The 13,186-nt window shown below is 37.0% G+C and overlaps 1 protein-coding gene across 1 annotated transcript in view; it reads right to left on the reverse strand.

The window, feature by feature from the left end:
• The window catches only part of SH3KBP1 (SH3 domain containing kinase binding protein 1), a 466,672-nt gene that overhangs the window by 308,870 nt on the left and 144,616 nt on the right, over positions 1-13,186 (reverse strand). The window contains exon 3 of the mRNA XM_044670134.1: positions 373-496. Within this exon, the coding sequence (XP_044526069.1) occupies positions 373-496 (124 nt within the window). The remainder of the gene's footprint in view (positions 1-372; positions 497-13,186) is intronic.

The following is a 13,186-nucleotide window of genomic DNA, read 5'->3' on the forward strand; positions in this document are numbered from 1 at the left end:
GGAGGGAGGGAGGGAGAGAGAAAGAGAGAGAGAGAGAGAGAGAGAGAGAGAGAGAGAGAGAGAGAGAGAGAGAGAGAGAGAGAGAGAGAAAGAGAAATAGTTCTAAAGTTTTGGAAATAAAACAAAACAAAAGAATACCCCATTCATCATTCTTCCTCAGCACTGCCAGAAAAGTTCTCTCATCATTCTCTCCAGATCATTATTAGTTTGGATGGATTCATTTGGGGCTGATTTTTTTTTCTATTATCACAATGAGTATTTTTACTGAAAAGATTTTGAAAAGATTTGGCAATTCAAAAACTCAATAACCATCTATTTGAGAGGAAAGATTAATTCAGTGATTCATATTCTGCAACAAAACCCTTGCCATACCTTTTTTGTTGGTTCTTATAACTGTGTCAGAAGACAGCAAAGAGCTTCCATTGGACACTTCCTGCATGGGCTTCTCGGGAGGCTTGCTGGAAAGGGTTTCTTTCTTCATCTCTTTCTTTATCTCCTGTGAGAATTAAAAAAAAAAAAGACTATAATTTGAAATTTTAGGATTCCTTATTGACTATTTTAAGCTGCATCTTCTTTCCAAAAACAAACATTCCACTTATGAACTACAATAACCCTAACTCATAAGACGTGAGGCCAACACATGTTCCTTCCAATTTAATTTTTGAGTTACTTTATCTACTTGAAAGAGGGCCTTAGGAAATAGAAAACTGGCAATTACAAAGATGTAATCGATATGTGACCCAGGTCATGGGAACATAAGATCTTAGATCTGGAGCCAGAAAGGACCTCAGAAGCCATCTGAGAAGACTATACTCTACAAATAAATTCAGCAAGAAAGGTGGCTAGGTGGCTCTATGAATGGAGAGCTAGGTCTGTAGGTGGGAGGTCCTGGGTTGAAATCTGGCCTCAGATACTTCCTAGCTGTTTGACCCTGGGCAAGTCACTTAACCATCATTGCCTAGCCCTTACTGCTTTTCTGCCTTGGAACCAATCCATAGCATTAATCCTAAGACAGAAGGTAAAGGTTTAAAGAAACATAAAAAATAAATGCAGCAGCACAAAACTATTTACTGAGGGGTCAATACCATTTCTTTTTGTTTTTTTTTAAAGACAGAAATCCTGGGACCAACCAGAGTCATGTTGAAAGAGATCATCAATACATTAAAACCTTCCCATATATATACACTAGTTACTGAAAACATGAAGTGCCCACATGTGATTAAAGAAGAATGTTCCAAATCATTAGCATCATGTAATATTATACAGAGAACAGCTAGGTGACTCAGTGGATAAAGTACAGAGCCTGGAGTCAGGAAAACCTGAGTTTAAATCCAGCTTCAGACACTTAATAGCTGAATGACCCTAGGCAAAGTCAGTTAACCCTGACTGACTCAGTTTCCACATCTTCAAAATGATCTAGAACAAAAAATGGCAAACCACTCCAGTATCTTTGCCAAGAAAAGCCCAAATAGCATCACAAAGAGTCTGACAGATCTGAAAAGAATGAATAAATACAATAGCATTATACTAACTATGGAATCATAATAAAATAATTCTCTATTTGAAATTATTTACTATAAGAAAAAGCCTTGGTTCTTTCTAATTTTTTAACTTTTTTTTCAAGAGATAATTTTGGTTTGAGATAATTTCCAGGTTGGAAGTTCCTTCTAGTGATGCAAACAGGCAACTGTTGTACAAAATAAAGTTCTTTTTTTTCAAAGCTTTTATTTTCCCAGGTACATGTAATAATAATAATAATTTTTAACATACATTTTCCTAAATTACATAATGCAAACTATCTCCCTCCCTTTCTTCCCTCCCCCCACTCAGAGATTGTAAGCAATTTGATTTGGGCCATACATGTATTATTATTCAACATACTGTCTTAAGGAGTTCTCTAAGAGGCTGACAGGTTAAGAGATGGTTAAGTGACTTGCCCACAGATACAGAGCTAGCATGTGAGAGGCAAGATCTGAACCCAGGGTTTCTTGACCCCAAGGCCAGCCTGCTAGCCATTATGCCACACTACCTATGAGTACTCAATTCCAAATAAAATGATAAAAAAAATATTAAAGGAAACAAAAAAATGTTGATGTTCTTGATAACCGAGCTGTCTTCATTCAAGGCAGCTAGGTTGCACCATTTATGTAGTGCTAGTCCTGGAGTCAGAAAGCTTAGAGTTCCAACCTGGCCCGAGATAATTACTAGCTATGTGATTTTGGGCAAGTCACTTGCATCTATTTTTAAAAAAAGACCCATATATTATTTTCCTTCATTACTGAAGGTAATTGAGACTTGGCAGTCATATGTAGACCAATACTCATCCTTATAGACCCTCATTTAGAAAAACCTTCAAAAAATTTTTAAAGAAAAAAATAAAAGAAAAACTTTTTCATTCTAAATGTTTATCATAATATTATTTTAAATGCAAGGGAGAGAATGGCAAGTATGACTTTCTGCCTCTCCCCTGCTTAGCTGTTGTAGTCACAAGATTTAGTCATGATTGATGAGATTTTAAGATGTTATCGATGTGTTGAGCTACCTGTAAAATTATGGCCATGACTTTATAAGATATGAACAAGTCTCCTGAATAAATCAGAAGGGGCAATAGATGATCAGCTAAGGAGAAAACCATACATGCCTTCATGGGTAATTAAAAGGTCAGCTTTCTAGCCCTGTGTGCATTTGTGGGAAAATGTGCAAGTATAAGACTAGAAATGTCTCACAACTATTATTCTTACAATGGCATTGTAGTAAATACATTTATTGTGACCTAATTGTGTCTACTGGCTGATTATTCAGGAGAAGCACACAAGGAATTAGAAATGAGTGAAGCCCCAGTGGATTAACCCTAGAATCCATGATGGCAGCCATCACTGGCAAATCCATCCCACTAGTTTGAGTTTGTGGTTGAAGAAGAACCCTAGAATGTATGGTACATAAGTAATGGCACAATTCTCTATAATAACAATTAATGGTCCCAAACAAAATTGGTTTACAAACCAGTAAACATTTCATATTCATGTCCAAAACAAAACTGATTATATTTCCCACCCAAATCTCCTAAACCTTTCTTTTCTTACCACTTTGCTCCCAATCACCCAAACACAAAATCTCAATGTAACTTTCCACTCCTCCCCCATCCAAAATGCCCAATCTATTGATGAATCCTGTTTGTTCTTCTTTCACAATGCTGTTCATATATGTCCCTTCTCTCTACTCAAAAATCCAACATCCTAGTTAAGGTTCTCAACACCTCTCAGAGACATTATTGCAATGATTTGATCTCCCTGGCTCAAATCTTCCCCTCCTTCAATCAATTCTTCACTTGAGTTGCCAAGATGATTTTTTTAAAGTATCTTTGTTCAATTGTTTTTTAATCATGTCCAACTCTTCATGACCTCATTTGATTTTTTTTTTTTTTTGGCAAAGCCACTAGGGTGGTTTGCCATTTCCTTCTCCAGCTCATTTTACAGATGAGGAAACTGAAACAAACTGGGTTAAATGACTTTCCCAGAGACGCACATATAGTAACTGTCTGAGGTCAAATTTGAGCTCAGGTCTCCAGGGCTACTATTCTATCCACTGCACCATTGAGCTGACCCTTTCTAAAAGTATAAGTCTATGTACAAAAATATTTATAGCCACACTCTTTGTGGTTGCAAAAAATTGGAAAATGAGAGAATGTCCTTCGATTGGGGAATGGTTGAGGTATCTGTTGGTGATGGAATACTAGTATGCTCAAAGGAATAAAGAACTGGAGGAATTCCATGTGAACTGGAAAGACCTCCAGGAACTGATGCAGAGTGAAAGGAGCAGAACCAGGAGAACATTGAACACAGAGGCTGATACACTGTGGTACAATCGAACATAACAGACCTCTATTAACAGCAATTCAAGAATCCAGAGCAAGCTGAGGGACTTAAGAGAAAGAAAACTAGCCGTATTCAGAGGAAGAACGGTGGGAGGAGAAACACAGAGGAAAAACAACTGCTTGAACACATGGGCTGATGGGGATATTATTGGGGATGAAGACACTAAATGATAACTCTAGTCCAACTATCAATAATATGGAATTAGGTCTTAATCAATGATACATGTAAAACCCAGTGGAATTGTGTGTCAGCCAAGAGGAGGTTAGGGGGGTTTGAGGAGAGGGAAAGAACATGAAACATGTAACTATGGGAAAATATTCAAAATAAAATTAAAAGCATAATTAAAAAAATAAAGTATAAGTCCCCTACTCAATAGTGTCTCCCAACTGCCTCCATGATCAAATTTTAAATTCTCTGTTTAGTAATTAAAGGTCTTTATAACCTGGCTCCTTCTTATATCCTAACCCTTCCACGGGCTCTAAAATACAGTTACATTGGTCTTTTTTATAGTTCATCCAACATGATGCTCCATCTGCCATCTCTCTTTGCAATAACCTCTGCCTGAAATGCTTTGCTTCTTCACCTCCACCCCTTAATTTTCCAGGCTTCCTTCAAGACCCAGTTCAAATTCCAATCTTCTACAGAGAGACCTTTTTAAGTTCTACCTAGCTGCTAATGATTTCCCCTTTCAGGTCACCTTAAACTACTCTCTCTTTCCTATATTAACCTGTTCATTTGCATGTTGTGTCTTCCATTACAATGTGAGATCCCTGTGGGCAGGAACAATTCTTTTTGAGTTTTTTGCCTTCCTTTGGACTGCCTGGAGTAAAGTAAATGTTTAATAAATGTTTATTGACAAAATAATTGACCAGTTGTGAAACTGTGTACAGCAGCTTTGAGGACAAATAATGCATCTCTCTTAAATATAACTCTGTTACAATGAAAAAGGCTCTTTTGCTCTACCCACAATGTTTCAGTTCATAGTAATGCAATGCCCAATGCCACTTCTTCCAAATATTCCTATAATGAAAATAAGTCCATGAATGAAGTGGGAATTGAATTTCTTTAAAGGAAATAAAGTATAGAATGGGAAAACAGGACATTCCTAGATTTTATGCCAAGATGGTAAAGTAGTTCAAAGAGTTATAATAAGGTTGAGCAAGAGATCCAGGAAAACAATATACACAAGGACTTGAAAACACAAATGGAAAAAACAACTACCACAAATCAACTGAAAGTGAATGTTACAAAATTAGCCCGACAGTAAAGATAAAACAATTCCCTCTGCTCTTAGAAGAGGGAGGACTCAACAGAGATGGAAAATTTCATAAACTGTCAAATTATATTCAATATATTGACTGATTTTTCTGATTTCCCCCTTTTTCTTCTCTTTTTTTTCTGTCATAGAAGACAGCTTTCTAGGAGAATACAGAAGCAGGAAAGAATATAGTGGGAAATTTGGCTGCTATAAAAACAAAAGGATATAAATTCAAATTTAAAATAGAAAAAGGAGCTAAAAGGGGGCCAAAAGATCATTGAGTTAGACCTTCTCATTTTAGAAGAGAGGAAACTGAGGCACAGGGAGATGTGAATTGACCACAGTCATCTACTGTTTTAAAAATGATCCCTATCACTGTTTTTAGTTGCCAAAATAGTCTTCCTAAAGTGTATATCTACCCAGTTCCAGGGGTTTCCTGTTACCTCCATAATCAAATATAAAATCCCTTGCTTGGCCTTTAAAATCCTTAATAACATGGCCCCTTCCTGCCTCTCTAGGCTTTTTCTATTTTACTTTCCCATGGAACTAGAAACATTGTCCTTGGTGTCCCTCCCATAATTAGATGCCATACATTTGCACTGGCTGCACAACATCCCCAAAATGCCCTCCCTCCTCACCTATGCCTCCTGTTTTCCATCTAGATTCAGCTTAAATCCCACCTCCTGTACACCAGGCTATTACCACTCCTTCTAAAATTATTTCCCATATATATATATATATATACATACATAGTGGGGAGGGGGAAGAGAGAAGTGAGGGAGAGAGGGGAGGGAGAGAGAAAGAGAGAGAAAGAGAAAGAGAGAGAGAATAAGAGACTGCTTAGCACAACACCTGCTCATATAGTTAAGGTTTAATGGATGCTTGAAGAATGAGTCATGGACAGTTCTCCATTCTTGCAGATAATAGGACTAACTAATCATATGTAGACTCAATTTTTAAATTTTCTTATTCTAAATATCTACACAATTATTTCACATTACTTTATATAATTCCACTAGTCTATACAATAACAATAAATGACCCTCTTGGCTAGTAACAAAGTCTAAACTAGGACTTGGGACTCTCCAATCCCCATGTGGTGCTTTCCCCACAATGCCTTTTTGCTTCAAGCCAGACCCTAGACTCAGATTCTAAAAGGGGGTAGAAATCCAGGTATGTGGCACAGGTTAGAAGATGCAAATAATGAACGATGTTAGTTATAGATCTAAATTTATGGTTGTTGGGTCTGTTCAAAACAGCCTCATCATTTTCCACTTTGACCACTAGAGAAATCAGACAACAGCTAACTCGTTCTAACTCTGAGGTTTCAAGTTAAATTCCTGTGGTCTAAATAACCTTCTTTCTATCACAGACAAATAAATCTGGGCCATCTTCAGGTATCACGCAGTGTATTATTTGTGAGTGGACAGAGTTCTAGACTTGTAGCACCTGCCTTTCAATAGCTCAGGGTAGGACCTGTTCCCTCCTTGGCAGATGACACAGCAGGAGAAGTTATTTTTAAAATGCCTGCTCCATATTGAGATAAGGTTTATAGCCATGGCAAGCAGCCTATTATCTACCCAGGAGTAAAGCCAAATGTCAGCTGGGTTCCATCCTTTTTGCAGGTTGAATTTTTGGAGAACCAAAAAAAACACAAAACATTGCTTTCCCTTTTGTAGTCAAACATGCACTGAAATCCACACAGATGTACTCTGTGGTGTAGCCCTCAATCAGGTATTAGAAGACTTAGATTCTAATCCAGATTCTGTCAACTTAGTAGCCATGTGACTATGGACAAAGTGCTTAAGTGTAAGCAACAGAATCTATAACCACAGCCAGCAAAAGGAGGGCAAGCAATGAGTTCTCATGAGAACTCACCACCAGTTGAAGGAGAGGTACAGAGAATACTGTTGAAGGTTTGGAAAGAGTGCTCTATGGACAATTAGATGACTTGAAGACTAAAGAACCAATTGCCTCAATGTAGGGAATCCTCAGAAACAGGTCTCCTAAGACCATTAAATCAAACATACTCACTGATCTGTCATTGTTCTGTTAGATTAAAATTTAAAACTCCAGGTAATTATTTCCATAGAGTTTATTAATAATCACTTGAAATAGAGAAAGCAGACTGGCATAGACTTAAAGTCTCTTTTCTACTCTGTCTGACCACGTGTAGATTATCCCACATGATTCTCCGTTGTCTCTCCTGCTGCATTCAGAGAAGTAGAGAGCCTAGGTATGTCTTGCCCCACACCTTTTATCCTTTCTCTTGAACCCTGGACCTGTAATCTTTAGTTCCAGGTCATGTTCCTAGGACCTGTGACCCGTTTGGAGCATTCACATGACATCCAGCCACATAGCGAGGTGGGACGAGCTGGGGGGAGAAGCAGATTCTATCTACACAGTTCCCTGAATTTTCCTAACTAGGTTCAGCTTCTGCATGAAGCCTTTCTCAGTTCTTACTGCCTTCCCTCAGGGTCTGTCCCCAATTTGTCCTGCATCTATCTTGTTTGTACTCAGATGTTCTCATGCTATATCTTCCCCACTAGACTGTGAGCAACTTGAGAATCTGCTTTTCCTTAATATCTCCAGCATTTAGCACAGTACTGGGTATATGATAATCTCTCTCTCTCTCTCTCTCTCTCTCTCTCTCTCTCTCTCTCTCTCTCTCTCTCTCTCTCTCTCTCTCCCCCTTTTTTTAAAACTCTTACCATTTGTATTAGTGACAACTCTAAGAGAAAAAGGCAAAGGCTAGGTAAATCGGGATCACATAGCTAGGAAATGTCTGGGGTCACATTTGAACCCAGGTCCTTCCTACTCCAGGTCTGGTGCTCTATCTAACTGTGCCACCTAGCATAGTCTCTTAATAAATGTTGGCTGACTAACTAAGAGAGAGGACCCAATCCCTGATTTTTCTTAAAGTTGTTGCTGCATAAAAGGGATTTTGAAAGACTCAAGGAATGATTCATTTTAGTGGAAGGCTAAAAGACTTAGCAGACAAATAACTTTGTTTTAAACTTAAGATGATGCTTCTTTTCTGCAGTAAAATTTCTAATATGTCATTCTTTGGAATAGGTTGGGTGCTGGAAAAGTTATTACTAGTTGGCAAGTGAAAATGAAGGTGCTGAAATCCAATTCACAGAATAACATCCTGCCCAAGGTGATTTCACTTGGTGAGTTTATCAGCTCCCATAGATTTCAATTATGTCTATGCTGATGATTCTCAAATCTACTTAGCCATTCCTAACCTCTACGCTGATCTCTAGTCTAGCACCTCCAACTGTCTATCGGACATCTTGAACTGGATGTCCCACACACTTATTAAACCCAATAGGTAATTGGCTTGTGAGCCTTTCTAGGGCAGTGACCATGTGTTTTTTTGTTTTGTTTTGTTTTGTTTTTAAAGCAGTTAGTAGTGCAGTGATTAGAGCACTGATCCTGGACTCCAGCACCAGTGCTGTATCCAGTATATCATCAACTGCCTTTATGCATTTAAAAACATTATTCTGAGTTTCCTGGGATTTACTAGACTGCCAAAGGGATCCATAACCCCCCAGAAAGATTAATAACCCTTGCTCCTGATATATGATTTAATGTAAACTTTAAATTATTTTTCAGTATTAAAATATTTTATTTTTTCCAAATGCAAAAAAAAATTTTTTTAACATTTTGAGATCCAAATTCTCTCCTTCCCTTCCTTTCCCTTCAGTGAGAAGGCAAGCAAATTGATATAGATTGTATATGTGCAGTCAGGTAAAACATATTTCCATATTAGTAATGCTGTGAAAGGAAACATAGACAAAAAAAAAACAAAAAAAAATCGATATCAAATCAAGAAAATAAAAAAAAAAGTTGCTTCAATCTGCATTCAGAGTCCATCAGTTCTTTCTCTCATCAAAAGGCCTTCACAATTGTCTTGAATCATTGTATTCATGAGAATAACTAGTTATTCACAGTTGATCATCATATAATATTGCTTTTACCATGTACAATTATCTCCTGGTTCTCATTTCATACAAGTTCAAATAAGTTCTTCTGAAACCATCCTGTTTTTCATTTTATATAGCCCAATAATATTCTATCGCAATCATATACAACAACTTGCTAAGCCATTCCCCTCAAATTCTAATTCTTTGCCACCACAAAAAGAGCTCGTATAATTATTTTTGTACTTGAAAATTCTTTTCCTTTTTTTTTCCCTTTGATTTCTTTGGGATAGGGATCAAGTAGAGTTATCACTGAGTACGCATGGTTTTATAGTCCTTTGGGCATATATCCAAATTATTCTCCAGAATGGTTAGATCAATTCACAATTCCACCAATAATACATGTATGTCCCAATTTTCCCACATCCCTTTCAATATCTGACATTTTCCTTTTCTGTCATATTAACCAATCTGATAGATGTGAGGTAGTACCTTGGAGTTGTCCTCTAATCAATGGTGACTTAGAACATTTTTTCATATTACTATAGATAGCTTCGATTTCTTCATATAAAAACTACCTTTTCAGATCTTTTGACTATGGGGAATGACTTCTATTCTTACAAATTAGATGCAGTTATCCATATATTTGAGAAGTAAGGCCTTTCTCATGGAAACTTGCTAGAAAATTTTTTTAATCCTATTTTCCAATTTAATCTTCTGTGTGTGTGTGTGTGTGTGTGTGTGTGTCTGTTTCTGTCTATCTGTCTGTCTCTCTATATCTCTCTGTTTTTGTCTGTCTGTCTGTCTGTCTGTCTGTCTGTCTGTCTCTCTCTCTCTCCCTCCTTTCACCCTGACCCTTCTCAAAAGTGTTTTGCTTCTGAGCTTATGATCAACTCCTCCAATCAAACTTCCTTTCTATCCACTCCTCATCCATTTGCTTTATTTCTTTCTTCTCCTACTTCCCTATAAGCTAAGATAGCTTTTGATACTCAACTGAGTGTGCATGTTATTTGTATTTTGAGATAGTTCTGACAAGAGTAAGGTTCAAGCATTGTATGTGACCTTCCCCCCGCATCTTTCCCTTCACTGTAAAAAGCTCTTTTATGTAAGATAATTTACCCTATTCTACCTCTACCTTCTCCTTTTTTCCAGTGCATCCTTCTTTCTGACTCCTTATTTTTATTTTCTTAGAAATCAACCCATCATAGTCAATCACACTCCTGACCCTTCTTCAAACTTCCATAATAATGATAAAGTTCTTGGAGTTTACAAGTATCATCATGTAAACAGTTTAACTTTATTGAATCACTCATGATTTTTTCTTCCAGTTTACCTTTTTGTGCTTCTCTTGAGTCTTGTATTGAAAAGTCAAAACTTTTATTCAGCTCTGGTTTTTCATTAAGAATGTGTGGAAGTAATGTAATGGACTTCTGTACAATGCAATGACCCAGGACAATTCTGAGGGATTTATGGAAAAGAACACTACCCACGTTCAGAGGAAGAACTGTAGGAGTGGAAACACAGAAGAAAAACAACCACTTGAACACATGGGTTAATGTGGGCATGATTGGGGATGTAGACAATAAATGACCACACCAATGCAACTATCAATAATATATAAATAAGTCTTGATTGATCACACATGTTAAAACCAGTGGAAATGCGCATTGGATATGGGGGGGGGGGAGTGAAGGGGGGTAAAGGGAAAAGTAAAAACAAGAATCATGTAACCATGGAAAATTTTTCAAAAAAAAAATAAAAAAAAAAGAACATGTGAAAGTGCTCAGTTTCAATGGATATCCATTTTTCTTCCATGAATGATTAGGATTAGAGTCAAATTTTGCTGGGTAAATTATTTTTGGTTATAATCTTAGCTCTTTTAATTTCTGAAATATTATCTTCTAAGTCCTCTGTATTAATGCAGAAGCTGTTAAATCTTGTTGTTGGCTATAATATTAATGGAGTTTTCATTTTGGGGTCTCTTTCAGGAGATGACCACTGGATTCTTTCCATTTATATTTTGTTCTCTGATTCTAGGACATCAGGGCAGTATTCCTTGATAATTTCTTAAAATACGTTACCTAAGCTCTTTTTCAGATCACGGCTTTCAGGTAGCCAATAATTCTTAGGCTCTCTCTTTTTTTCCCCTATTTTCCAGGTTAGTTGTTTTTCCAGTGAGAGAATTCACACTTCCTTCTATTTTTTCATTATTTTGACTTTATTTTATTATTTCTTGATGTCTTAAAGAGTGGTTGGCTTCCACTTGACCAATTCTACTTAAGGAATTCTATTCTTCAGTGAAATTTTGTACCTCTTTTTTTCATTCTGCTTTTTAAATAGTTCACTTTAGTAGATTTTTGTGCCTCTTTTACCATTTAGCCTAATCTTTTTAAAAGATATTCTTTTCTTCAGTATTTTTGTGCCTCCTTTCCAAACTATGACTCTTTGATTCTACTTCACTTTCATTTGTTTTCCCAATTTTTCCTCTACCTCTTTTATTTGCTTTATTTTGAAACCCTTACCTTCCATCTTAGAATCAATACTATGTATTGGTTCCAAGGCAGAGGAGCAGTAAGGGCTAGGCAATAGGGAGTTATGTACCCAGGGTCACACAGCTAGGAAATATCTAAAGCTAGGTTTGAATCCAGGATCTCCCATCTCTGGACCTGGCTCTCTAACCCCTCAGTCACCTAGTTGTACCTTATTTGATTTTTTTAAATGCTTTTTGAGCTCTTCCAGGGAGTGAGACCAATTCACATTTTTCTTTAAGGCTCTGAATGTAATTGCTTTGATTATATTGTCTTCTTCTATGTTTGTATTTTTATCTTCCCTGTCACTAGAGTAACTTTCTATATTATTCCTTTAAACTAGTTTACCAGTAGGAATGCAGAATGAAAGCATACGATTTATCACTTGTTTATTTGGGTATATATTTGAGGGTTTGGTTTTATAAGATTATTCACTTAATGAATAATTTGGAAATGTTTTGCATAATACATGTATAATCCCAATTGAATTGCTTGCCAGCTCCAAGAGGGGGGAGGGATGAAAGAAGGAAGACAATTTGGGTCATATAACTTCAAAAAACTTATGTGGAAATTTAATATTAAAATTTTTAAATAAACTTAAAAAAATTTAAAATGAGGATGACAGAAAAAACTAACTTCTTAAAAAACAGAAATGGAAAAAAGGTACAAAATTTCACTGAAAAAGAGAATTCTTTAAAAGGTAGGCTTGAACAGCAACATTGTAGGATGATCAACTTTGAAGACAGCCTTGGCTACTCTCAGCATTGCAAAGATCTGGAACAATACTAAATGACTTATGATGGGGAATGCAATCCACCTCCAGAGAAAAAACTGTTCAGATCAAAGCAAACTATCTTTCACATCAGGTTCTGTTTTGGGGTTTTGGTTAAGTATGAATGTGCTCTTACAAAAATGACCAATATGGAAGTGTGTTTTGTGTGATAATACACGTATGGTTCAGATCAAATTGCTTACCATCTTCAAGTCAGGGGAGGGAAGAAAGGGAGGGAGATGTTTTGGATCCTATAATTTTGGAAAATGTACATTGGAAATTATTATTACAACTCATTGGGAAAATAAAATATCTTTGAATCAGGAAAAAAAGGAGGCTTGGCCACTATTCAAAGCTTTGTTTTTTTCATGTTGCTGTTTTCAGAGCAAGTTCTTCCAAAGTGGTATGATCTAAGGAGATGTGTGGCCCCTGACTACTCTTCTAGCCTATGCTCTTGTCTTTCAGCAACCACAAGCACTCTTTTCTACACTGAAACTGTGACCAGGTCTCCGCTCCTTTGCAGCTAGAGTAGTTAGTGTGCTAGTGCTCCTCTTCAACCTGGGACTACAACAGAGTCCTGTGCCAGGTGCCAATGAAGATACCCATCTAATCCTCTTCTGACCAGCTGTCTGACTTCCTGAAGACTGTGAGCTCCAGAAGCCATCAATGGTGATTCAGGAACTCCCAAAGCCTGCTGCTAGCTTGCCAAGGCAAAGAATGCACTAAACTGCACTCTACTTTTATCCTAGCAAGACAGACCTTTCTTGCTAACCTAAGTTGTCTTGGGCTGGGAAATTGTTTCATCCCATCCTTTTGTTGGTTCTGCT

The sequence above is a fragment of the Gracilinanus agilis genome, chromosome 3, assembly GCF_016433145.1.
Source record: "Gracilinanus agilis isolate LMUSP501 chromosome 3, AgileGrace, whole genome shotgun sequence".
NCBI classification, from domain to species: Eukaryota; Metazoa; Chordata; class Mammalia; order Didelphimorphia; family Didelphidae; genus Gracilinanus; species Gracilinanus agilis.